This window comes from Ursus americanus, chromosome 7 (assembly GCF_024610735.1).
Source record: "Ursus americanus isolate L20-20 chromosome 7, mUrsAme1.1.p, whole genome shotgun sequence".
In the NCBI taxonomy this organism is placed as follows: Eukaryota; Metazoa; Chordata; class Mammalia; order Carnivora; family Ursidae; genus Ursus; species Ursus americanus.
The window spans coordinates 11,544,991-11,572,629 of NC_142133.1; the positions used below are offsets into that span (position 1 = coordinate 11,544,991).

Genomic DNA, 27,639 nt, shown 5'->3' on the forward strand with positions numbered 1-27,639 from the left:
GCAGCCAGGAATAATACTCACTTTTCATAGCTCTTAATGGCCTGTTCCACTTTTTGCTTGTAGATATTGAGCTTGACTCCTTGGGGATTAATTAATGTCATCTTGTTGGTGTCGCTGCACACGTGTGCCAGAGGGAACACCTACACAGTGAAACCGAAGGAAGGTGTCATTTGATAGGTTAACATGTGCGTTGAAAATGGATCTACAGAGCCATACAGCATGTTTTTCTGACTATAAAACCGATGTAACTACAGAAAAATGAGAGAATACAGATAATCACAAAGAAAAAAAATAAGAATCCGAGATATCATTGCTAATCTTTTTCTTCCAATTTTAAAACTACGTGTTTAAATTGCCACCATGCACACACACAAAACAACAGCTTCAGGAAACTCTAGTCAGAATCAAGTATCATCTTCATAAGCCCCTGTCAAATTGATGGGAGCGGGCAATTTTTAAGTAAAAGGATCGCCTCATTGCTACTCTATAAATTACTACTTGGGTTAAACATTCTCCTCATACATTTATTTCACATTTTATTTTCTCTTGAAAATATCTGATTATATTTAACATCTTTGGACTATTTTATTTTCCTTGTCAATTTGTAAGAGATTCTTATAAATGTCCAACAAAGAAGCCTCAGTGATCACATTCTGTAAGAACAGCAGACTACCAGAAAGAGAGGGCTCTTTTTTTAGTCTTTCTGTTTGCACCTGGTGCTTATTTTTGGCCTATGATTCCATGCCATCTTCTTAATACCTATAATATTATATACTTACCTCTTTGCACGTTACCTCTCTCTCCCTGGTAGAATGTAAGCTCCATCAGAGCATTCCCATTACCTAGAACATTGGCTGTGCCCTCAACAAATATTTGTTGGTAAATGAATAAACACATATTCATAAAAAAGTATACTCCATATCTTAATAGTTAAACAAAAAAGAAAAGTCTAACTAACAGAATGCCAAGCTATAATATTGCTTCAAAATTGTATAAGAGTCCAACCATAAGCAGCATGTAGGCATTTTGAAAATGTGGAGAATTGCTTTTGAAAAGTAAATTTTTACTTTCAATCGAGATGATATAGGTCATGCTTTTATCTTCCCTCTTATATGCAAAATTATACAAAAATTGTATTGTTGTTGCTTAAGAAAAAAAATTCAGAGAACGGAAAGGGGGAAGGAAAGAAAAAAGGTCAGATGCATGGCCGATAAATTTCTAGATAGAAAAGTTGAATGGAACTGGGAACAAGTGAGCAGGGCTGAAGTTGTGGACTTGCTGACTCTGTGTCTAAGGACAGCAGGGGCGTGGGAGCACAACTCCCGGAGAGCAAGTGGGACTATGAGTGTTTGTGAGCTGAGGGCCCCAGTCAGGCTCAGGGCCTGAAGCCAGTGCTGGTCTGAGGGTCTCTCACCCCTAGAAGAAGGTTCTGCCAAGTGAGAGAGGACACCAATGTAGCCTCACCACCAAGAACTATACCAAGCCACCCTCTGAATCTATCACATTCCAGTACCACCGAGGAACAAGAGCTCTAAACGTCAGTGAGGGGGGACACAGGGGGATGGATTTAGACAACCGCAAAAACAGAAGGAGAAAGAAAAATACAGATTAAAAAAATCCTGTTAATCTATACTAAAATTACAAAATATACAATGGAAAAAATGCAAAAATGACGGCTGAGAAAATCAACAATGAGAATGTCAATTCACTTGAGAAGAAATTAATCTTATGAGCCATCTAACAGTGATTAATAGTAATTATAATTAAAATTAATTATGATTAGGTTGTTCAAAGAAGTAACAGTTATGTAAAAGTACAAAAACATACAGAAGTGCCATAAGAAGAAATGGACAGGAAAAAGAGCACTTTAAGTAATAAAACCTATCTTGGAAGAAAAGGACATTGAAATGGATGGTTACGTATATTAATTTTGTAATTTAAATATCAAGACCAAAACAAACAAGAAAATAGGCAAAGATTCAGAAAACTTAAGAGAAAGAAATGAAGAGGCTGTGAAATTGAACCTCACGACTTGTCAGACACAGGGGTTCAGCATGTGGCTTCTGGAGCAACCTTTGTCAAAGGGAAGGGGCCAGAACAGTAGGTTAAAAGGTGAGTCGACTGGGCTTTGAACACTGAATGAAGCTTGCCATAATGGGGGGAAAAAAAAACAACCACAACTCTCAAAATAGAGCTACATATTACAAAAACTTTCAGAGGAAAAAGAAATCAATCTCTACAAAATCAAAGACCTTTACATTTTTTTCACCCCTGGAAAAAATACCTCCTTAGAAGTCTATAAATAGCTCTCCAAGTTTGCCAACATATGGCCCAAATGCAAATCAACACCATAAAGTATTTAGCAAGATGATAACATTTATATTAATGTTCTACTTCCCTCTTTTGTGGTTTTGGATCTCACGCCTTGCGTGGCCATCATGTACTTCAGTGTGGTAGCAGTTCAAATTTGCCTCTGTGCACCCTCTCTCATTCCTTTCTGCATGCAGATTTAGGGAAAGACAAAGTCATACTCCACACCTTCAGTCTGTGGTCTTAGTTTTTACAACATGGTGGTCACATAGAGGTCCCATAGGATATTCTCTTTATGATGTCAAATGTAGTGTGACTATGAGGTCGTAAGGGGCATTCTGATAGGACGTGAGGGATCAGAACCATGGCCGCCCAGCTTCTGCAAGGAAGCATGTGGGGAGAAGGGTGCAGTTAATGAAGAAACAGCTCTGTTTGAAAGGGAATAAAACCTGATCATATCTCCTTTGAAAATGATTTACTTATTACCTCTCATACTGAAAATCAAGAGACCCTCTTGGACAATATTTGACAACAAAAAAAAGAGCCTCAAGCTACTACCTACTTCAATTCTCTTGAGATTAACCTGAAAGAAGCCTTACCAAATTGATATTAATAATCACACTCTCTGGAAAAGATTTCAACTATGAGAAAGAGTGGGAAGGGGAGAGAGAGAGGAAGGGGAGAATGAGGGAGAGAGAGAGACAGCAAGAAAGAGAGAGAGAAAGGGAGTCATCAACCACAAAGAAAGAAGACATTGCTAGAATTCATGGACAGCTAATTTGGCTTGATTCTGTTAGGATTTTTCCCACTGTTCCCACCAACAATGTAAGAGGGATGCCCTTTCTCCACATCCTCTCCAACATTTGTTGTTTCCTGCCTTGTCAATTTTTGCCATTCCAACTGGCATAAGGTGGTATCTCAATGTGGTTTTGGTTTGAATTTCCCTGATGGCTAATGATTTTGAACATTTTTTCATGTGTCTCTTAGCCATTTGTATGTCATCATTGGAAAAGTGTCTGTTCATATCTTCTGCCCATTCTTTGATTTATTTGTTTCTCGTGTATTGAGTTTGAGAAGGTCTTTGTAGATCTTGGATACCAGTCTTTCATCTGTAGTGTCATTTGCAAATATCTTCTCCCATTCCATGGGCTGCCTCTTAGTTTTTTTGACTGTTTCCTTGGCTGTGCAGAAGGTTTTTATCTTGATGAAGTCCCACAAGTTCATTTTACCTTTTGTTTCTCTTGCCTTTGGAGATGTGTAATAAAAAAGGTTGCCGTGGCCGATGCCAAAGAGGTTGCAGCCTATGTTCTCCTCTAGGATTTTGATGGATTCCTGTCTCACATCGAGGTCTTTCATCCATTTGGAGTTTATCTTTGTGTATGGTGTGAGAGAGTGGTCAAGTTTCATTCTTTCTATGTAGCTCTCCAATTTTCACAGCACCATTTATTGAAGAGACTGTCTTTTTTCCACCAGATGTTTTTTCCTGCTTTATTAAAGATTAGTTGCCCAAAGAGCCGAGGGTCCATTTCTGGGTTCTCTATTCTGTTCCACTGGTCTATGTGTCTGTTTTTGTGCCAGTACCATGCTGTCTTTGTGATCACAGCTTTGTAGTATAGCTTGAAATCTGGCAATGTGATGCCCCCAGCTTTGTTTTTCCTTTTCAACAATTCCTTGGCGATTCGGGGCCTTTTCTGGTTCCACACAAATTTGTTGGTGGGAATGCAAGTTGGCACAGCCACTTTGGAAAACAGTGTGGAGGTCCCTTAAAAAGTTAAAAATTGAGCTACCCTATGATCCAAACTTGCACTACTGGGTATTTACCCCAAAGATACAGACGTAGTGAAGAGAAGGGCCATATGCACCCCAACGTTCATAGCAGCATTGTCCACAATAGCTAAATCGTGGAAGGAGCCAAGATGCCCTTCAACATATGACTGGATTAAGAAGATGTCGTTCATACATACAATGGAATATTACTCAGTCATCAAGAAGAACCATTTCTCAACATTTGCTGCAACATAGACGGGACTGGAGGAGATAATGCTAAGTGAAATAAGTCAAGCAGAGAAAGACAATTATCTAATGGTTTCACTCATTTATGGAACATAAGAACTAGGAAAATTGGTAGGAGAAGGAAGGGAAGAAGAAAGGGGGGGTAAACAGAAGGGGGAATGAAGCATGAGAGACTATGGACTCTGGGAAACAAAGTGAGGGCTTCAGAGGGGAGGGGGGTGGGGGAATGGGATAGGCTGGTGATGGGTATTAAGGAGGGCACGTATTGCATGGTGCACTGGGTGTTATACGCAACTAATGAATCATGGAACTTTACATCAAAAACTAGGGATGTACTGTATGGTGACTAACATAAGATAATAAAAAATATTATTAAAAAAAGAATTTTTCCCACTGTTAGACCCATAAGCAACCACTGTATTTAAGAATAGTTTTGTCAATAACGGTAATAGTGTTGATCCTTTACTCTATGCCAAGCATTAAGCACTCTACATATTTTCTCACTCAGTCCCTATATTGATATATACATTGAATTGCAGGTTTTGTTATATGACTTTTCTTTCTACTGAACTCTGCTGTTCTTTATTCCTTAAAAAAAAAAACTACTAGTTTTCTAGCATAATACTTGCACAAGGTAACCATTTATTGAATATTTGAAAGACTAGAACTATATATAAATTAAAATATGGTTAAGGCTCAAAAAATGTTTATCTACATTGTAAAACATAATGAAGTTTGGATTTCACCAAATTTGAATTCTTGGTAATTGAGGCATGGGATGAATGTAACTTTGCTATTTTTTAAGGGGTATTTGCTAGAAATATGAATAAAGTGACACAACAATATTTTGAGACATTTAGCTTATATAAGAAAACTATTCCAAAACAATAAAAGAAGAGAAAATTAAAATGAAATATCATTTTCACATAGCAATTGGCAAAGGTTTTTTTTTATGTACTTCTCTTAAGTGGTAACAAAGATGTAGGTAAATAGGTATTGTTAAAATTCCAAGTAAACGGTGCATTAATGGGGGGAGTAATTAAATAAGTTGCAATAGTTCATATTATTGAATATGAACAGTTAAAAATTCATCCAAATATGGTCATTACACAGGAATATGTTCATAACATATGCTAAATGAAGGAAACAGAAACAGAAATGTCTGCATAGGTATTAGTTGTTAAAGTCATACTACAGGTAGAATTCCTCCTGACCACATTCTGTGTTTATCAGCAGTGCCACGTTTTGAAAATGAGAAAACAGTATGAAACTGGTGTTTATATATTTATTGTTCAACCCTGGCTGAATTCACCAATTTCACTTTTTTCAACTTAATCAGCTCTTCCGAAAAATATCCCTGAGCTTGCTGCCAGATTGGCCAAGGAGATGTCTGACGGGATGTGCGTAATGAAAACGCCAGAGCTGCACAAATCCTGCCTGGGTAACTCTGAACACAGATGCGGTGGTTTTATGGACAGTGCAGATGCATAAAGTGCTGAGTGCAGAAGCTTAAATGTCTGCTTTCAAACGGGAACATCTCCAGTCTCCGAAGAACAAATGAAAGCAGGACCACAGAATTAACTGGCAAAGGAGGGGTGTGTCAACAAGATCATTCATAAACCCAAGAAAATACGTTTCTTACTAGAGGGTAGATTATGTCCCACATTTTTCATATAAACTTTTGGAAAATAAAAGGTTGTTCTTTTCAATTTAGTGAACATTTTAATTGGCATAGTAGATAAACATCTGTTGACCTGGAACAATGTTCACTGTAGACTGCTGAGTAAAAATGAAGGCATAAAACTGTATATTCAGTTTGACTTCATTTTGGTAAAACAAAGACAAAGAACAAAGGATACATATGTAGCAAAATGTCTGGTCAGACAATCACCAAATGATTCATCAGTGGTGGAATTATGACTCTACTGTTTCTTTTTCACTTATCTGTATTTCTTAATTTTTATACACAGTGAATATAGTTTTTGTAATAACTGTCCTTTTAAATTTTTAATTAAGATAAGCCTTTCTATCAATACATAATTTCATTATATCCAACGCTACTGTATATGACAGCAACAAGACGCCTGTCCTTAACAGCATCCCTCACCTCTTTGCACCCAACTTCCTTGTCAGCTAGACAAGATGAACAGCAACGTCACTAAGTTGCTCTAACTTTTAGATATGATACTTTGATGATATCAAATATTTTGCTCAAAGCCCAGTAATGAGGGCTCATCATGTATTGTATTAATGGGATGGTGCCATGGCCTGTCAGAAGTAAATGACAGAGCTAGTGTGTAAGCCCAGTGTATCTGACCACGGAGTTATGTGCCTAATGAACCCAGATTAGGGCAAAGCAGAAAGTCTTGATGGGATGTTGTTAAAGAACATCATGATGTTGATGATGATGTGAACTTTCCAGTGATACAGATTAATGTTCCTGAATTATTCACTTTTCTTCAAAGCAATTGTCAATAAACAGCTCTGAATTCCAGATTCATCAAATAACTAAAACAATTTTATCCTGTATATGACTTGGCGATGAATTAATCTTTTTGAAAGAGCTAAGGTAAAATTATCTGGTCCATTTGAAACCAAAAGGGCCAGTTAGCATCTTGTAATGAAGAGTTGCTAGGGCAACCTCTCTGCTCAATACTTCATTTCCAAGGTGACAGATTTGATGCTGGTCTGGGAAACATTGAAAACCAAAACAGCATTGTGTTCCAGAAGAAGAAAGAGCCCATACATAAGTCATGAATGAAACAAAGAGCTGGGGATAAAGCCAAACACTGCTTTACAATTCAGCCCAGACAGATGTGGCTGGGCACATAGGAGTAAGAGTTCATTAAAATTCTCAGTAAAGTGGGTTAAGATTCAGGTTTCCTTTTCAGTTCCATTCTACTTTTGTGTCTACTTTTTCATAAAACATGAGGTCCAAATCTCAAAAAGCTATACATCCCACTAAGGAGGATTATTTTCAGGTTACTGTCTTTCTATTCTTTCCATTTCTAAGTGAGGGTCTCTTCCAGTCAGAGAAAATGTTAAGGAATAAAAGATACAAGCATGCTTTGAGAGTGAAATTGTAATTTACTGCAGTATATTTCCATTATCGTCATGATTCGTGCTCTTACTATCAATAATGGAGGAAGGGAAGCATGCTGGATGGCGTGATAACTACTCACAGGACTGTGATGAGAATTTACATGGTCATAAAAAGCACCAAGCACAAGTGCCAATGGTGGAATGCAATTGAAAAATGTTGATCCTCATCCCTTGGCTTTGCTCTCTAGAGTCAGAAGACTAGAATGTTCTTCTAAAGAACAGGACCCTCACTACTCTTCCAGTTTTTTCTTCTTGAAATCACTCCACATTTTTCTCTCTCTCAGCCCCACATAGTTTGGTCCTATCTACCTGACTTTGAAAATAACATTGGATCCACTCCCATTGTTGCCACCTGGGTCAGAGTCACCCAGGCCTTGCCTCCTGACTGACTCTCACCTTCTCAGCCTCAAACCTCTCCAACTATTCGGCACATTGCAGCTGAAGCCCAAACTTGATCTTCTGCTAAAAACACTTTGCTTCTCCTCAGGATGACATTCCAATTTCTTAACCACGGCCCTTCCTTTACTAGTGCTAACACCTTCCTCCAGTCACACCAAACATACTGTAGAATGACAAACTTTCTTGGACCCTTGAACTCCCCCACCTGCTGCTTAGGACATCCCTTCCCTCTCCTCACCTCATAACTCCTTTTCTGCCCCTGGGTCTGAACTCTCACAGTCAAGTGTGAAGCCTTCTTTGACGACTAAAACTGGCTTAGGGACCTCTCCTGCATCTTCACTCTGCACCTCCCACTTGTTACATTTAACCAGGACTTATTTTAATTGCTATTTCCTCCATGAGATGGTAAACTGTGTTTGGGTAGAAACATTGGTTGTCTTATTTGGCTGTGCTCTAGAGATTAGCGCAGGGCCTGCATACAGTAGGCATGTAATATTTGTTGAATATTTTAAAAATAAAAGCCAATATTTATTGAGTGCCTGCTGAGTACGGACTGTTATATGCATTACTTCTTTTAATCCCATAACAATCTCAGAGTAGGTATATTATTATTATATAAATTACTATGTTCACTTCTTCAGAATATGAACCAGTGAGGAGAGGACAGGTTGAATAAGACAGGTTGCATACAATTTTCAGGGTTTTCAAAGCATTTCTACACTTGTAGAACAAATGCTTATCAACGAATATTTATATATAGAGTTCCTCTTAGGAAAAAGGCTGTCTGTGGGGCTATAACTAGTAGAAATGTAAAATTTATTTGGAAGGTTATTTGATTTCATCTGTCAAAATTTTAAATGTGCACAACCTTTGGGTCTAGCAAGAGCCTTGTACATGTGCCCAAAAACCTGTGTGCAAGGAAATCTGATACAGGATTGTTTGTGATATAGAAGAGAAGGATACAATGTAAATGTTCATTAATCATGGGAAAGAACTGGGGATGAGAGGTACAGCACAGGAAATATAGTGAAGAGTACTACAATAGCTTTGGATGGTGACGGAGGGTGTTACACTTGTGGTAAGCACAGCATAACTTACAGAGTTGTTGAATCACTGTGTTGTACACATGAAACTAATGTAACATGGTGTGCCAGCTATATTTCAATTAAGAAATAAAATAATGAGGAAGAACCTTGAAACTAGTAAGAATGAGACAGACCCATAACTACACATGTGTAGAGGTCTCTAAGACATTAATTTTTTTTAAGTAGACTCCACACCCAGCATGGAGCCCAATATGGGGCCTGAACTCATGACCCCGAGATTAAGACCTGAACTGAGATCAAGAGTCGGACACTTAACCGATGAGCCCAGGTGCCTCTAAGGCCTTAATTTTTAAAATAAAATTCTTATAAAATAAATGATAATTTATAGAAGATAAACAAGGCAAATCCATATAGTATCAGCTCATCTATATTTATTAAAATTGTTACGCATATGTGTATAAATATATGTTACATACATATACGTATATATATGAGTGTGTGGGTAGAAAAAGAATTGGAAAGATAGTCACCAAACTACCCAGAGAGTTTCCTTTGTAGATGAGAGTGGATGAGATAGAAGCTTCCACATTTTCCTTTAAAGACTTCTAAATGGCCATTCCATACTGAGAATGTATTCATATATTATTTAGCAAATAAAAATAAACCAATAATTAATTAAAAATAAGGTTCCCTTTATATTTCACCATTTCATCATTTGTTATAGGTCTGTTTTTCTTAACTTGTCAGTATAATGTTAATATATATTCAGTTAAAAGTACTACGACAAAAACTAGACAATACATAAACAAAACCCCCCAAATCTCCAGTAATCTCATAACTCAGATAAACACTATTAACATTATAGTGAAAGAGAAAAGGAGGGAGAAAGAGTGCTAGGTCTACATCATACATATATGTAACCAAATTTATGTACTATGTATGTGGAGCTTTGTACCTGATTTTTTTTCCTTTAGCATTAATTATATTGAGAGCTTTTCCCTATGTCATTCCTTATTCTTCAGAACAAGACATTTCATGAACGTGTGACACTGCATGAGATGGATACAGCCTGCAGACATTTAGGTTGTTTTCAGCATTCTCATTGTTAGATATAAGGCAGCACTAACTATTCTTTGAATGTATGTATCGGTATTTCTGATTATGAGATATCTACATATGCACTCACTGGGGGAAAGGCTGTACGCTCTAACACCTCTGAGTGCATTGCCAAGGATGCAGCAATTTATACTCCCACCAGCAGGATATAAAAGTTCTCATTTCATCCTAATCTTGCCATCACTGTTCATTAGTATTTGTGTTTGTTTGTTTATTAGTATTTTTTAACCTTACAAATTTGATGGTGGTGGTAGGGTAGTTGTCTAATTGTTTTTCAGTTTGCATTTTTTTTCTCAATGCATATATTTGCTTACCAGCTAAGAAATATTTTTCTCTGGGGTTTTGATTTTTTTTTAATTTATCCCCGTAGATTTTCCAATGAGGTATTTATCATTTTTTTATTCTTTTATGGTCTGGGCACATGTACATGTATGTTGTTCTGTGGATAGAACACTGATTTATACATACACACACACCACTGGTTTATATGGATGCACACACGAAAACATATTTAAGACATTACTCCTATAACTCTTTCTTGTATATGTATAAATATTTTTCTGAGCTCTGCTTCATTTTATTTATATGCTTTTATCCAATATAACATTTTTCTGTATTCAATCTATAAATCTTTCCCTTATGGTTTCTTCCTTTGATTTTATGTTTGTACTTCCTTACCCTATCATATTTCTTTTTTGAGAAATTTACTTTTCCATGTTTTAGGTTATTGGAAGGCTTAGAAGGAGACATGATAAGCACAAGAAAATTCTACTTCTTGGTAGAGTTCACTAAATACATCTTATTCCAAATAAAACTGAAGAATATTAATAAAATAAATGCACAGAATAGGAAAAGCTGCCACCAAACTTCCAAGAAGAAATCAATCAGTGTTCAGTTTCTCTCTGTTGCTTCTAGAAGAAGTCAAGTTCAAGTGATACATTATCTGACTAATCGGGTTAGAGTTCACTAGAGATACAAATAGAAGCTGCCAGTCACAAGGTCTCAGCCAGGGACAGAACCACGCACCGTGAGGCACAGTCGTCAAGAATATAGCATCAATCACACACAACCTCCCGAGCAAAACTCACTGGTCGTGCCAAAGCAGGGTGCACGCTGAACTCCATGAGTGTAATGTCTTCAATGTGACTAAGAGGAAAAATTCACCAATTCTTCTGCTTCTCCCAAATACAACAAGACCAGTTAAATAAAGCCTTTTTAAAAAAAGGTTTCCTGCCTTTTTTTTTTCAATTTTCTATTATGGAAAATCAAAACTATGTAAAAAAGCAGAGAGAACTGTAGAATGAGCTTCCCCTGATTCAATATTCTTATTATGCAAATTCAACAGTTATCAACCACGGCCAATCTTCTTTTATCTATTCCTCTCCTCTCCCAACAACTCTCACCATCCCAATGATTCGGAAGCAAATCCCAAACACCCTACATTTCTTCTGTAACCATTTCAGGATGAGATAGGTTCTTTTAAGGATACTATTTCCATTTAGTGACCACAAAGCCTGATATGTTTCTATTTAAATCATTAGCTGCCACTGTATTTGCCCAGAAGCACTGGGGTTTGATCCTCATACCCTTGTTTTTTGTGTGTTCCTCAACCTTGAACAGCCTGGCTACTCCACTCAATCTGTTTTTGCTAAGGGCAAGGACCTTCTAGTTGCCCAATTCAAGGGAAACTTTTCAGTATTTATTTGGCCTTCCTCCACATTTAACCCTACCACAACCTCCCACTGCTTTTTCCCCTTCCAAGACATGACTGTCACTCTCTTATGGTTCTTTGGCTCTGGTTCACTCTCAGTCTCTCTCAATCTCTCTCTCTCTCTCTCTCTCTCTCTGCCTCGGCTCTCCCTTGCTCCCTCCCTCTTTCTCTTTTTCCTTTGGAGATTTTATGATGGAAAAGATGCCACTGCAGTTGCCTGGTGGCTCAGCTGGCTAAGGGGGTTGACTCCTGGTTTCAGTTCAGGTCCTGATCTCATGGGTCCATGAGATCGAGCCCCTGTTGGACTCCAAGCTCAGTGGGAGTCTGCTTGAGATTCTCTTCCTCTGCCCTCCCCCCACTCGTGCAGGCACACACGTGCTCTTTTTCAATAAATAAATCTTAAAAAAAAAAAGAAAAAAAGAAAAGATGCCACTATATTTAAGAAGAGAAGGTAAGCAAAGGGAGGACATAGTCTCCCACTAGTTCTCCCCTGGTTCTCTGATACTGGATGATGTTCACTCATGACTCACGACTCTGAGAAGCTTTTCAAACATTTTGTAGCTCCATTCTGCCACCCACCAGCAACAGCTGTGAACTGCCAACCCAACAAAGGCCAATTTCTTCTCAGCTTAAAAACAAAGCTTCTTAAGAGCTTTTCTCTTTTTTACTATCTTCACAAATAATTTTCTTCTCAATGGCTGACATACATTTCTGTTATAACTGTACAAAACCAAAGAGAACTACATTTTTTTTTTGAACCGGAAGTGAAAAATATGTCAGGCAGGGACAGATAGAAAATCAGTCTTACCTCATCAAAGACCTTGGAAACAACATGCTTGTCCAGAATGGGAACATAGGTGGGGATGTGAGGGACCGCTGTCACGGACAAGGCATCCATGACGGTGAGTTTCTTGGCAACCAAGCCATGGGTCTTGAGCCAGTTTTCTGAAGACATACTTGAAGAAATAAGAACACAGACTATGATGCTTTAAACCTTGTGATAAAAACATAACAAAACTTCCCTGGTAAAATTAAAGTACTCACTCTCGGTCATGAACCTGTTTTCCTTCTCGACTCACTATTCCTAATGATTTGCCATCTAGGTATTCATTTGTCAGCAGAATGCTTTTCTCTGTGGAAGGAGAAATGACAGTCGTATAATTTCCAATATATGTAAGACCAATGCATGATGAATATGGCCCTATCATTGTTTTGCTTAACTACTTCACCCCATATCCATTGAGATCCCTCTCCATGGAAGAACGAGACATTCATTCTCTCATTCCCCAGAAAACACACTTTTAAAATGTTAAATGAGAATGCCATTAACCAATGATTGTGCAATATTGCCCTCATTAGACTGCCCCCAAATTATACAAAAGAACTTTGATCAACATTTTAGTTTTTGATAGTTTGCTTTGTGGTTCCTCCACTCTGTATGGAAAACCAAAATCCCTATTGGATCCTGTTTAGTTGTAGATACACATTTTCAAATCAATATTTGGGGCTTTTAATACATACCCTTATATAAACTTGGACTTATAAATGAAAAGAAATATTAGCTGGTTCAATCGGCAGCACCTAGAAGGAGGGGTGTTTGGGAGTGAGTTGGTTAAACATCTAAGAAATCATACCCTACTTATCATATGATAAGCCCTTTAAGAACCATGCATATGGCAGACCTAGGGACTATGACAGGTTAATTGAAACAGAGGAAAAGACATCACAGTGATCAGCACTAAAGAACATAAGGTTAGATTCAGCTGTGATGGAGTGAGCGTACACTTGTCACTCAGTCACTTCCTCCTACATAGGGGATTGATTGAGCATATCTGTGTCATTAGTTTGATTTACTAGTTATCAACTATTTGAAATACAGGGAAAAGTCCTACAGGAATTAAACTCTTAGAAATTTGCTATTTTAAGAGTAAGGATTTCATTCTTATAATAAAATTTGAGAGGAAAATCATATTTTCCTCACATTTAGCCCCCCAAAGTCTGACAATATGGACCAGAGAGGGGCTCATCAGATGTCACCACCTGTGAATGAAGGGAAGAAAATAAACCAACTGTGAAGTATTAGATTTTCATGTTCAAACCACAGACTGGCAGCAGGCACTACGCTAGCACCAGAGTTACGTGAGCCACTTATATATTAAGCGTCCAGGAACAGTAATTGCAAATCTCAGTCTAAGAAAATCCAGTTCACTATAGCAAGCAGACATGATTTACAAGGAGTAAATCATGATTAAAAATGATTTGTTTCCCCCGAAATGTATCTACACCCAGCTTTTTAGGAGCAGACACACTTGGCAAAGGGAGGCTGGCTTGTGCTTCCTGACATAGAGACCCTCTCTGGCTTGCCTCTGTCACTTGGAGTGTTCCAGCTGCTGGAAGTGGAAAGGCTGTCGGTCCTCTCACTGCAAGCTGAGCTCTTGAGGCTGGACATCCGGCTTCTGAGCAGGCTGGTTTTGGTTGATTCTGTTGGTATCAAAGGGAAATGGGTTAAAGCAATTTGGGACAAAAGGAGATAGATTACTAAATGCACCTATTTCCTTGGGTCCTTAAAAAAAGAATACAGATTCCAAACCTCAGAGGACAGTTTCTGCCACCAACTAAATGCTGCAGTTAAGGCTTATTCCACTTATCTGAGCTCAAGCGCTGCCCCTCTTTGAGAGAGATCTACTTCCAAGCTCATTCAAGTTGTTGGCAGAACTCATTTCCTTGTAGCTGTGGGACTGAGGTCCCTCTATCCTTGATGACCATCAGGGCGGCTCTCAGCTCCCTAAGCACCCACATTACTACCCATGTAGCCCTCCACCTTCAAGCCAGCAATGGCGCACTGAATTCCCCTCGTGCTTCAAGTCTCTCTGACTTTCTTTTCTGTCACCGACTGGAAAAAGCTCCTCTTTTTAAGAGCTCATGTGAGTATACTGGGCTCTCTTAGACAACGTTGGCTTAAGGTCAACATAACATAATCCTAGGAGTGATGCCTCACCATATTCACAGATTGCAGTCCTTTAATGAGCAAATAGATACTTATCAAATATCGACAACTAATCTGTGTTATATAGAAGGTAATGAGCTTGTAATAAGACATCTTGATTATTTTTCATATGCAGTTACAGAAACCACATTAATTGTAAATGTGTCCTGTACGTCACAATTTGGAGGCACAAGTACCAAGGCTTTACGTAGTATTCATGAATGAGTTGTGTCCTTGTTTTCAACAAGAAGGGACTTAGCCTCTCCTATAAGAAACTAGATCATCAGACTGAAGATGAGCTAATGATCCATAAATTGTCCTTTTCATAGAAAGTTAACACCAGTGGTCTCTGTACATAGAGAAAGGACTGTGCTACGTGTTATTCATTATTTTTCTAGGCAATAACAGGGTGAGTCTTGTCTTGATTGCCTCTGTAACCAGGAATTAAAAAGGATAAATTTCATTGGGAGCTATGTCTGTGAGTAAAAGAGATAAATGATCCACATAGGAGAGCTGAACTCTGGCAGGCCACTTTGACCAAAATCATTAGGCAAAACAACAGGTGTGCCAAAATGAAAATAAAATTTAGCTCCAAAAGTCTCCAAACATAAAAACTGTACTATTCCCAAATTCTGAAAATAATGAATAAAAACATTTATCTGGCAGTGGATTCAAGTACTTAACTACTCCCCAAGTTCTGTAGTCAGTCACTACATTTCATTACCCTTCTATGTTAAAAATTGAAACAGAATAAAAATTCAGGACAGGGATGCCTATCAATAGCAACAGTCACAAGTCTAAGTGAAACAGTGGAAGAAGCAAAAGGCCATTAAAATGTTTAGGGCAAGTGGCAAGTAGCATTTCTAGCAAAACTCAGGTTTACTGGAATGGGCAGGCAGGCTACACAAGTGGCCTGGTATGGGAAGCCACTGTGTTCACATGAGCCTAAGATATTCCTCCCTTGTACAGAGATACCACGACAAGTGGACAGATCATGCAAGATTGAGCCAGCTATGGCAAGTGGCCCATACCAGGAATCCCCTTGGCCTCTGTAGGTTCAAGGCTCTCCTCCCTTGCCCACAGACATGAAAACACTCAAAAGATAGCAGTGGGGAAGCTACCACAATTTTTCCCCACTGAGAGACATCTAGCCTCCTGGCCTGAGGAAACTCCTGCTCCTCCCTCAGGCAGCACCATCAGGGACCAGTAGTAGCTTCACTAACACCAGCAAACCAAGCACCAAAATAATATCACGAAGGCTGTGAAAATTAAATTACCATTGGAACCACGGCCCCACAGAATCAGGCTAAGGTCTATGTGCCAGCTGTAAACAGGGCAACTACTTCCTAAAATAAAAGATCTAAATAGGATCCAGAGTCCCTTTCATAATAGACAAAATGTTCAGAATACTATAAAAAATTACCCATCACAGCAAGAACCATGAAAATCATACTTTAAATGAGAAAGACAAGCAAATGATGCCAACAGAATGAATGATGAATCAGAAGTTGGGATTATCTGATAAGGATTTCAAAGAAGCTGTCATAAAAATGCTTCAACAATTAATTACAAATTCTCTTGAAACAAATGAACAAATAGAAAATCTCAGCTAAGAAACAGAAGTTGTAAAAGTTTCCAAGTGGAAATTGAAGAGCTAAAAAATAACAAATTAAAAAACTTGCTGGATGGGCTCAATAGTAGAGCAGAGATGACAGGGGATCATATCAGAGAACTTGAAGACAGAGAGAAAACTAGAACTCAGCCAATTTTAACAACAGAGAAAAAAAATATATTGACACAAGATAAACAGAGACTCAGAGACCTGTAGGATAATAACAAAATATCCAACATTCATATCATCAGGGTCTCAAAAGGACAGGGAGACAGAAAGTAGAACAGATAGACTTCTTGAAGAAATAGTAGAGAAAACTTTCCAAATTTGGTGAAAGACACAATGTACAGATTCAAGAAGTTGAACAAACACCAAACAGAATAAACCCAAGGAAATCCATGCCAAGATGTATTACAGTTAAACATTTGAATGTCAGAAACAAAGGGAAAGATCTTGAAAGTAGCCAGAGAAAAAAGACACATTACCTAAGGGAACATCAGTTTGAATGACAGAAAATTTCACATTTTAAATGAAGGAGGCCCCAAAGAGGGGCTTCACTATTTTTCAACCACAAAAAAGAAAGAACAATTGACTGTAAATTCTGAAGGTAAAATTGTCCTTCAAGAATTAAGAGAAAATAAAAGCCTTTCTACACATGGTAAAATAAACAAAACAAAACAAAACAAAAAAACTGTGGCTAACAGACCAATCCTTCAAAATGACTGGAACAGACATTATAACACCACCTAATACTCAAGATAATGGTATTGAAACCTGGGGAATATAAATAAATTTGAAATTTTCTAAATTGAAGTAAGATTTCAACACTCACACGAAGTGGTAAAATGCTGACACCTGTAGACTTTTACAAGTCACTTATGTATGCTGTCATACCCAGAGAAACAATTACAAAAATCATACAAAGAGAGAAATTTTTTAAAAACTACAAGTAAACCATGACAGAATTGTAAAAAATGTTCAAGTAACCTGAAGGATGTTTCCCAGAGTCCTCAGAGGGGAGGGTGGTGGGGGAATGGGATAGGCTGGTGATGGGTATTAAGGAGGGCATGTACTGCATGGTGCACTGGGTGTTATACACAAGTAATGAATCATGGAACTTTACATCAAAAACCAGGGATGTACTGTATGATGACTAACATAATATAATTTAAAAAATATTATTAAAAAAAAAAGTAACCTGAAGGACGGCAAGAAAAAAGAAAGAGAAACAAGACCAATGAAAATAAATAGAAAATAATAAAATAACAGAAGTGCTAACATATCAATTATTACTTTAAATGTAAATATCTAATACTACTAATCAAAAAACATACTGGCAGAGTGGATAAAAGAACACCATCAAACTATATGCTACTTAAGAGAAATTTATTTTTTTTTAAGATTTATTTATTTGAGAGAGAGAGCATGTGCTTGCATGAGCACAGGCAGGGAAAGGCAAATAAGAAGGAGAGAAAGTCTTGGGGCGCCTGGGTGGTACAGCGGTTAAGCGTCTGTCTTCAGCTCAGGGCGTGATCCCGGCGATCTGGGATCGAGCCCCACATCAGGCTCTTCCGCTATGAGCCTGCTTCTTCCTCTCCCACTCCCCCTGCTTGTGTTCCCTCTCTCACTGGCTGTCTCTATCTCTGTCGAATAAATAAATAAAATCTTTAAAAAAAAAAAAAAAGAAGGAGAGAAAGTCTTAAGCAGACTCTGAGCTGAGTGTGGAGCCCAACAACAGGGCTCAATCCCATGATCATGGCTGAGCCAAAACCAAGAGTTGGATGCTCAACCAACTATACCACTCAGGTGCCCCAAGAAATTTAAGTACAACACTGGTAGATTGAAAGTAAAAGGATGGTTATTAACGAGGGCACGTGTTGTGATGAGCACTGGGTGTTATATGCAACTAATGCATTGTTGAACACTACATCAAAAACCAATGATGTACTATATGTTGGCTAACTGAATATAATAATAATAAAAGAAAGTAAAAGGATAGAAGAAGATATACCATGAAAATATTAACAAAAAACTGGAGTGGCTAATATTAATACCTGATAAAATACAGCAAAGAAAATTTACATAATAAAGGGGTCAATCTACCAGGAAAACATAGATTCTAAATGGGCACACATAAACCAAAGAGTCTTTTTTTTTCTGCTTATTTTTTTAATTGAAGTATAATCAACATACAGTGTAATATCAATTTCAGGTGTACAATATAGTGATTCAACACTTACATATATCACCTGGAGTTCATCACAACAAGTGCCCTCTTTTTTTATATAATAATTTTTTATTATATTATGTCACTATACAGTACATCCCTAGTTTTTGATGTAAAGTTCCAGAGTCTTAAAATACATGAAGTTAAATAAAATTGATAGAGCTCAAAGGAAAAAGAGACAAAGCAACAAATATATTTAAGGGCCTCATAACTTCCTCTCAAAAAGTGAAAGTACTACTAGACTCAAAATCAGCACGGACAGAGAACACAGTCAACCAGCAGGATCCAACTAACATAGACAGACTACTACCCCCAGTAACAACAGAATACACATATCTTTCTAGTGCCCACAAAACATATCTTCATACCTTTACGAAGACAGACTATTAGTCATTATAACAGATTCCAACTAATTTAAAAGAATTGAAATCATACAGTGTGTTCTTTGACCATAGTGGACTCAAACTAGAAAGTGATTACAGAAAGACAACAGGAGAAACTCTAAACATGTGGAATTAAACAACACACTTATAAATAATCCATGGGTTAAAGAGGAAGGCCTTAAAGGAAAGAAACATACTTAGAACTGAAAGAAAACAAAAACACAACAAATCTAAATATGTGAGATGCAGCTAAAACAGTGCTGGGAGAGAAATTTTTGCACTAAATGCTTATGTTGGAAATGAGGAAGTATCTCAAATCAATGATAAGTTCCTAACTCAAGAAATTAGGAAAAAAGAACAAAACAAAACTAAAGCAGGCAGAAGGGAGGAAACAATAAAGAGCAGAAATCAGTGAAATTGAAAATAAAACATTAGAGATAATCAGTTAGATGAAGCTGTTTTTAGGGGAAGAGAGCACCAATAAATCTGATTAAACCTCTAGCAAGACTGAAAAAGAGAATGAGAAAGAGAAAATGAGAGAGAGAGAGGACAGACAGAGCATTAATATCAGAAACAGTACAGTGGACATTACTATAGATCTTGCAGTCATTTAAAAGGTAAAAAAGGAATACAGTAAATAACTTTGCACTGATAGATTTGATAACTTAGGAAAAATAGACCACATCCTTAAAAACTACCAACTGCCAAAATTCAACCAAGATAAAATAAACATTAATAGCCCTAAAACCATCTTTTAAAACTGAATTCTTAATAAAGAAGCCCTGGGAAAAAATCTCCAGGCCCAAATGGCTCCATGATAATTTTACCAAATATTCAAAAAAGAATTATACCAATTTCTTCCAAGAACAAAAGAGGAGGAACAACTTCTCAACTCATTTGAGGAGGATAATATTAACTTGACACCAAAACCAGGCAAAAACAGTGTGAAGAATTGAATAGCTATGTTATATACTTGAAACTAATGTAATATTGTGTGTTAACTATACTCAAATTTTTTAAAAATTTACATAAATATGATGAAAAAGAAAAACAAACAAAACAATAGAAACAGACTCATAAATACAGAGAACAATCTGGTGGTTGCTAGAGGGGAAGGGTGTAGGGCAGGAAGGGAATAAGAGAAGAGGATTAAAAGGTACAAACGTCCAGTTATAAAATAAATAAGATAGGTAATGCAATGTGCAGCATAGAGAATATGTTTAATAATAAGTAACAACTTTGTATGGTGAAATAGTAGCTGGATTTATTGTGATCACTTTGTGATGGTGACTTTGTGATGTATATAAATGTGAAATTACTATGGTGTACACCTAAAGCTAATATGGTATTATATATCAACTACACATCAATTTAAAACTGTGGAAAAAACAGAACTAAGAAAAAAGAAAAACTATAGACCAATATTCTTCATGTACTTAGATATAAAAACCCACAACGGAGTATTAGCAAACCAAATCCAGCAAGGTATTAAAAGAGTTATACACAGAGAAAATATGGAAGTGAAAAATATTCCAGACATACAAGGTTGGTTAACATTTGAAAATAATCAGTAATCCACATATCAACAGACTAAAGAAGAAAAATCATGTATCAATTGATGCAGCAAAAGCATTTGACAAAATTCAGCACCCATCCATCATAAAAACTCTCAGAAAATTAAAAATGAGGGAAACATCCTTAACTTGATAAAGAATATCTGCAGAAAGAATACCTACAGATAAAGAATATTTACAGTTAATATCATTCACAATGGTGAAAGACTGAATTATCTTTTCCCTTAAGACTGGGAAAAAGGCCAGAATGCCCACTCTTGTCGCTCTTATTCAACAGAGTCCTAGAAGTTCTAACTTCTGCAATAAGACAAGAAAAATAAATAAAGTCATAGAGATTGGAAAGGAAGATGAAACTGTCCCTATTTGTAGATGACATATTGTCTATGCAGAAAATGGCAAGAAATCCACAAGCACATATCACACACACACACACACACACACACACACACACACACACACACACACAATTCCTAGAACTACTGAGTCCAGTAAAGTTGCCAGTTACAGGATCAACACACAAAATCAATTGCATTTTGATAGACTAATGAATATAATGACCTAATGAACATATGGAAACCTATATTAAAAAAACAAATACCATTTACAATCACTCCAAATACAATGAAATAATTAGGCATATAGTTAATAAAACATGTACAGGATCTCTAAGCTGGAAATTACAAAATGTTGCTGCAAGACAACAAAGAAGACCTAATATATGGTCATATTCATGAGTTGTGTTCACAGACTGGATGAATCAACATCATAAAGATGTGAGTTGTCCCCAAATCAATCTATAAATTCAATGCAATTCATGTCAAAATCCTAGAAAGGTTTTCTTTAAATACATAACCATGTTCTAAAATTTAAACAAAACTTTAGGCCCCCCAAAATAGCTAAAATACTTTTGCAAAAGAGAAATAAAGTTGGAGGAATCATGGCACTTGATAATAAGGCATGTAGCAACATTAATCAAGATATTGTGGTATTGGTAGAGAAACAGAAACAAAGATCAATGGAACAGAAGTATAAAACCTAGATTTAACCCACACAGATATACCCAGCTGATTTCTGGCAAAGATACAAAATTAATTCAATGGAATAAGTGTAAGTATAGCCTTTTCAACAAATGGTGCTAGAGCAACATCTATAGGGAAAAAATCTTAATGTAAACTCATACTTTATACAAAAAAATGTACAACTCACAGTTTATACAAAAAAAACAAACAAAAAGCTCACAACAACCCAACCTAACTACATAACTAAAAGAGCTGGAAAGAGAAGAACAAAGCCCAAAGCCAGTAGGAGGAGGGAAATAATAAAGATTAGAGCAAAAATAAATGAAATACAGACCAAAAATAAATCAATAAAACCAGGAGCTGGTTCTTTGAAAAGATCAACAAAATTGATAAACCTTTAAGCTAAACTCATTTAAAAAAAAAGGAAGAGAACTCAAATAAAAGAGGAAACTGAAGGAGGAGAAATAACAACCAATACCACAAAAATACAAAGAATTATAAGAGAATATTATGAAAAATTACATGCCAACAAATTGGACAACCTAGAAGAAATGGACATATTCCTAGAAGCATATAAACTTCCAAAACTGAATCAGGAAGAAATCAAAAATTTGAACAGAGCAATTACCAGCAATGAAATAGAATGAGTAATCAAAACCCCCCAACAAATAAAAGTTCAGGACCAGATGGCTTACAGGTGAATTCTACCAGATATTTAAAGAGAAGTTATACCTATTCTTTTCAAACCATTCCAAAAAATAGAAGAGGAAGGAAAGCTCCAAATTCATTCTACAAGGCCAACATTACTCTGATACCAAAACAGGATAAAGACACTAAAAAAAGAGAAAACTATAGGTCAATATCTCTGATGAACACAGATACAAAAATCCTCAACAAAATATTAGTAAACAAAATTCAATAATACATTAAAAAAATCATTCACCACAATCAAGTAGGATTTATTCCCAGGATGCAAGGGTCTTTCAATATTCACAAATCAATGTGATACATCACATTAACAAGAGAAAGGATAAAAACCATATGGATCATGTCAATAGATGCAGAAAAAGTATTTGACAAAGCACAAATGATAAAAACTCCATTCATGATAAAAACTCTTGACAAAGTAGGGTTAGAGGGAACATGTCTTAACATAATAAAAGCCATATATGAGAAAAACCACAGCTAACACCATACTCAATGGTGAAAAATTGAGAACTTTTCCTCTAAGATCCGGAAGAAGACAAGGATGTCCAATCTCACCACTTTTATTCAACATAGTCCTGGAAGTCTTAGCCACAGCAATTAGATAAGAAAAAGAAATAAAAGGCATACAAATTGGTAAAGATGTGAAATGTTCACTATTTGCAGATGACATGATACTTTATATAGAAAATCCAAAAGTCTCCACCAAAAAACTACTAGAACTGATAAGTGAATTCAGTAAAGTTGCAGGACACAAAATTAATATACAGAAATCTCTTGCATTTCTTTTTTTTTAAGACTTTTATTTATGTATTTGACAGAGAGAGAGACAGCCAGCGAGAGAGGAAACACAAGCAGGGGGAGTGGGAGAGGAAGAAGCAGGCTCCCAGCGAAGAAGACTGATGTGGGGCTCGATCCCAGGACTCTGGGATCACGCCCTGAGCCGAAGGCAGGCGCTTAATGACTGAGCCACCCAGGCGCCCCTGCATTTCTATACACTAATAATGAAATAGCTAAAGGAGAAATTAAAGAAAACAATCCCATTTACAACTACGCCATAAAGAATGAAATACCTAGGAATAAATTTATCAACAAGGAGGTGAAAGACCTGTACTCCAAAAACTATAAATCACTGATAGAAGAAATTGAAGACAACACAAATGGTAAAATATTCCCTGCTCATGGATTGGAAGAACAAATATTGTGAAAATGTCCATACTATTCAAAACAATTTACAGATTTAATGTAATCCCTATCAAAATACCAACAATATTTTTCTCAGAGAACAAATAATACTGATATTTGTATGGAACCACAAAAGACCCTAAATAGCCAAAGCAATCTTGAAAAATAAAAACAAAGCTGGAGGTATCACAATCCCAGATTTCAAGACTTACTACAAAGCTATACATATCAAAAAAGTATGTTACTGGCACAAAAACAGACACACAAATCAATGGAACAGAACAGAGTCCAGAGAAAACTGACACTTTTATGGTCAATTAATCTATGACACAGGAGAATATAGAGTGGGAAAAAGTCTCTCTGACAAATGGTGCTGGGAAAACCGGACAGCTACATTCAAGAGAATGAAACTGGTCAACTTTCTCACACCATACACAAACATAAACTCAAAAAATGGATTACAGACCTAAACTTGAGACCTGAAGCCATAAAACTCCTGGAAGAAAACATATAGGCAGTACTTTCTTTGACATTGGCCACAAAGACTTTTTTTTTTTTTTTTTTTTTTAGATATATCTCCTCTGGCAAGGGAAACAAAAGCAAAATTAAACTATTGCGACTACATCAAAATAAAAAGCTCTGCACAATGAAGGAAATCATGAACAAAATGAAAAGGCAATCTACAGAATGCGAGAAGATATTTGCAAATGGTATATCTGATTAGGGCTTAATAACAAAAGATATGAAGATTTCAACACCAAAAAATCCCAAATAATTCAATTAATAAATGGGCATAGAACCTGAGCAGATATTTTGCCAAAGAAGACATACAGATGGCCAACAGACACATGAAAAGATGCTCAACATCACTCATCATCGGGGAAATGTAAATCAAAACGACAAGAAGATATCACCTCACACCTGTTAGAATGGCTAGAATCAAAAAGACAAATAACAGGTACTGTTGAAGATGTGGAGAAAAGGGAACCCTTGTGCACTGCTGGTGGGAATGTAAATTGGTACAACCACGATGGAAACTAGTATAGAGGTTCCTCAAAAAATTAGAACTACCATATCATTCAGCAATTCTACTTCTGGATATTTAGCCAAAGAAAACAAAAACACTAACTCAAGAAGATATATGCACCCCCAGGTTCACTGCAGCATTATTTACAATAGCGAAGATATGGAAGCAGCCTAAGTGTCCATCAATAGGTGAAGGATAAAGAAGAGGAAATATATAAACCCTACACACACACACACGCACACACACACACACACGCACACACACACTATGATTCGGCCATAAAAAGAAAGAGATCTTGCCATTTGCCACAACATGAATGGATGGATTTTGAGTGCATTACGCTAAGTGAAATAACTTAAGCAGAGAAAGACAAATACTATATGATTTCGCTTATATGTGGAATCTAAAAACAAAAACAAAAACAACCACAAAAGGGGCGCCTGGGTGGCACAGCGGTTAAGCGTCTGCCTTCGGCTCAGGGCGTGATCCCAGCGTTATGGGATCGGGCCCCACATCAGGCTCCTCTGCTATGAGCCTGCTTCTTCCTCTCCCACTCCCCCTGCTTGTGTTTCCTCTCTCGCTGGCTGTCTCTATCTCTGTCAAATAAATAAATAAAATCTTTAAAAAAAAAAAAAAAAAAAAAAAAAACCACAAAAAAACAAAAAACAAAAAAACCCTAAAACAAGCTCATAGATGCAAAGAGCAGGCTCTTGCCAGAAGTGGGGGATGGGGAAGTGGGCAAAATGGGTGAAGAGGGTCTAAAGACACAAACCTCCAGTTATAAAATAAAGTCATGGGGATGTGATGTACAGCATGGTGACTATAGTCAATACTTTATTGCATATTTGAAAATTGCTAAGAGCACAGATCTTATAAGTCTTCATCATAAGAAAAAAATGCTTTTGTAACTACGTGTGGTGACAGATGATACCTAAACTTACTGTGGTGATCGCCCTTCAATATATACAAATATCAAGTCGTTATGTTGTACTCCTAAAACCAATATAATGTTTGTGTTGATTATATGTCAATAAAGCAAAAAGAAAATCAAAAAACCCCACAGGTTTAGGTTCCTTTTAAAATAAGAAAGGGATAAAGAAAGGGGGGGTAATCAGAAGGGGGAATGAAGCATGAGAGACTATGGACTCTGAGAAACAAACTGAGGGCTTCAGAGGGGAGGGGGGAGGGGAATGGGATAGGCTGGTGATGGGTAGTAAGGAGGGCACGTATTGCATGGTGCACTGGGTGTTATGTGCAAATAATGAATCACTGAACTCTACATCAAAAACCAGGGATGTACCGTATGGTGACTAACATAATACAAAATATTATTAAAAAAATAAAATATTATGTGGATTTAGTTTCATTCTACTTTCTTGCATTGAAGGAAAACCAGTAATGAGAATCAAACCATTTTGTTCACTGATACCTGCGTGAAGGACTTTCTTTTTCTGAATCTTTTGATTTGAAAGATCCTCTGCTAAGTGCAACATATTTAGGGATGACGCTGGTGTTGGCTTGACATCAGAATGAGGTTTTTCACATTTTTCTGGGGTTGAAACCATAGAACAGATTTCTTTTTGATGCCTGTTTTGATTCAGACAAAAAATAGACAAGGAAAGAAAAAAAGAGGAATTAAAGGAGGGGGAAAACAAGATTCCATCAAGAAGGCAGAGTTAGATCAATAAAATCATGTTGAATGCTACAAACTAAAGGAGGAGGCTTCCTCTCCTTGGTTAATTTAAGAATAATCTTTTTCCCCACCCAAAGCAGAAGAGTGAACAGGGACTCAGATGTGAAGTCATTAGATATGGCTCCCATCACAGCTCTGTTCCTTCCTGGCTGTGTGACTAGGTGACATCCCTCACTCCTCTCTGAACTTCTTCATTTTCCTCCTCTGTAAACTGTGGGAAATTTAGGTGTGCACTGACTCTATAGGGCTGATATGAGAATTAACACGAGGGAGAGCCAGTTGTAAACAGAAAGCCTTACGGAAACCCCTTTCTCTAACTAAAGGGTTGAACAGCTAGCTCTTATAAAAGCCAGAGAAGGGAAATCCTTGCCTTGGACCCCCTGTGCCAGTTCCAGACCACAGGAAACCACTCTGGTGAAGATCTGGGGCCAGGAGGGACCCTAGAAATGCCTGAGAATTTTCCCAGACACATCTTTTCTGAAGCTCTGAACACAGCAGCCACAGAAAGGAAAGTTTCCAGAACAATCTCCTGCTCCAACACTGTAAAGCATGACCTCTCTCCTTTACCCTCCACCTGAATGCCCACTTCACAGACCACCCCACAGTGTTCTATAATCTGGTATACTGTATCCCCCACCACACTGTGCATCTTGTGATGGAAGGGACTGGGTTTATATTCATCTGTGCATCCTAGTTCACCTGGCACAGGGTCTGTACTCCACAAATGTTTGAAAAAAGAAGGAAGGGAGAGGAGATTTGGAGGCTGAAACATTTTTTCACCTGGTAGAAAGCTGGAACAAGGCAATTTGGTTTTGACTGTAGCTAAGTCAGTGAACTAATTTTTCCTAATGTTCTAAGGAAGTATAGAAGCATGCTACCTGTAGAATGAGGCACTGAATTTTACTCATTCCCTTATGTTAAATTAAAGCTCTTGTTACATGACAGGCCTGGCCTCATTTAACCTCCCCAAAAGCCCTATGACTACCATTATTCCCATTTTGTATATAAGGAAACTGAGGCTCCAAGAGGTTAAGTAACTTGCCCAAATTTACCCAACACGTAATGGTGGGAAACCCGGATTAAAACACTTTTCTGCATGACTCCAGAACCTGCCCTATTCAGCCCCTAAAAAAGAAATATAAAAAATAAAAAAAGAATGCATCCACTACTCAATCAATGGCAGATATGGTCAACTGACTAAGCCAAGTTCCAAACAATAGCTGGTCATTTTGTCCTGAGATTTTTAGATTGATTAAACAAGGGAAAGAAGACAGTTAAGATAAAGAGGGTAATTCACAGTGAGGTGCCGCACATTTATTTGACTCTTAGCTTATTTGTTCAGATTCTCTGAATTTAGAAGATATATCTGATGACGCTGTAAAACCTCATTATAAGATGGCCCAATATAACATTTATCTCTTTCTACTGATTTCATTGCTCATACCCTGCTCCCCGCCCATGTTAATGCTTAATTTGCTAACAGGAGACAGTGAATTTTGATGAAGAGGAAGTCCTGATTGATAAAGGTACT

The 27,639-nt window shown here is 37.1% G+C and overlaps 1 protein-coding gene across 6 annotated transcripts in view; it reads right to left on the reverse strand.

The window, feature by feature from the left end:
- The window catches only part of VWA3B (von Willebrand factor A domain containing 3B), a 218,793-nt gene that overhangs the window by 52,635 nt on the left and 138,519 nt on the right, over positions 1–27,639 (reverse strand). For all 6 annotated transcript variants that reach the window (XR_015725134.1, XM_045771786.2, XM_045771785.2 and 3 more), the window contains 5 exons: positions 25,845–26,002; positions 14,062–14,178; positions 12,742–12,829; positions 12,506–12,653; positions 22–140 (listed from right to left, as the gene is read on the reverse strand). Coding sequence is in view for 5 of the 6 variants with exons in the window: in XM_045771786.2 (XP_045627742.2) it covers positions 22–140; positions 12,506–12,653; positions 12,742–12,829; positions 14,062–14,178; positions 25,845–26,002 (630 nt within the window). In the remaining variant the exon portion in view is untranslated. The remainder of the gene's footprint in view (positions 1–21; positions 141–12,505; positions 12,654–12,741; positions 12,830–14,061; positions 14,179–25,844; positions 26,003–27,639) is intronic.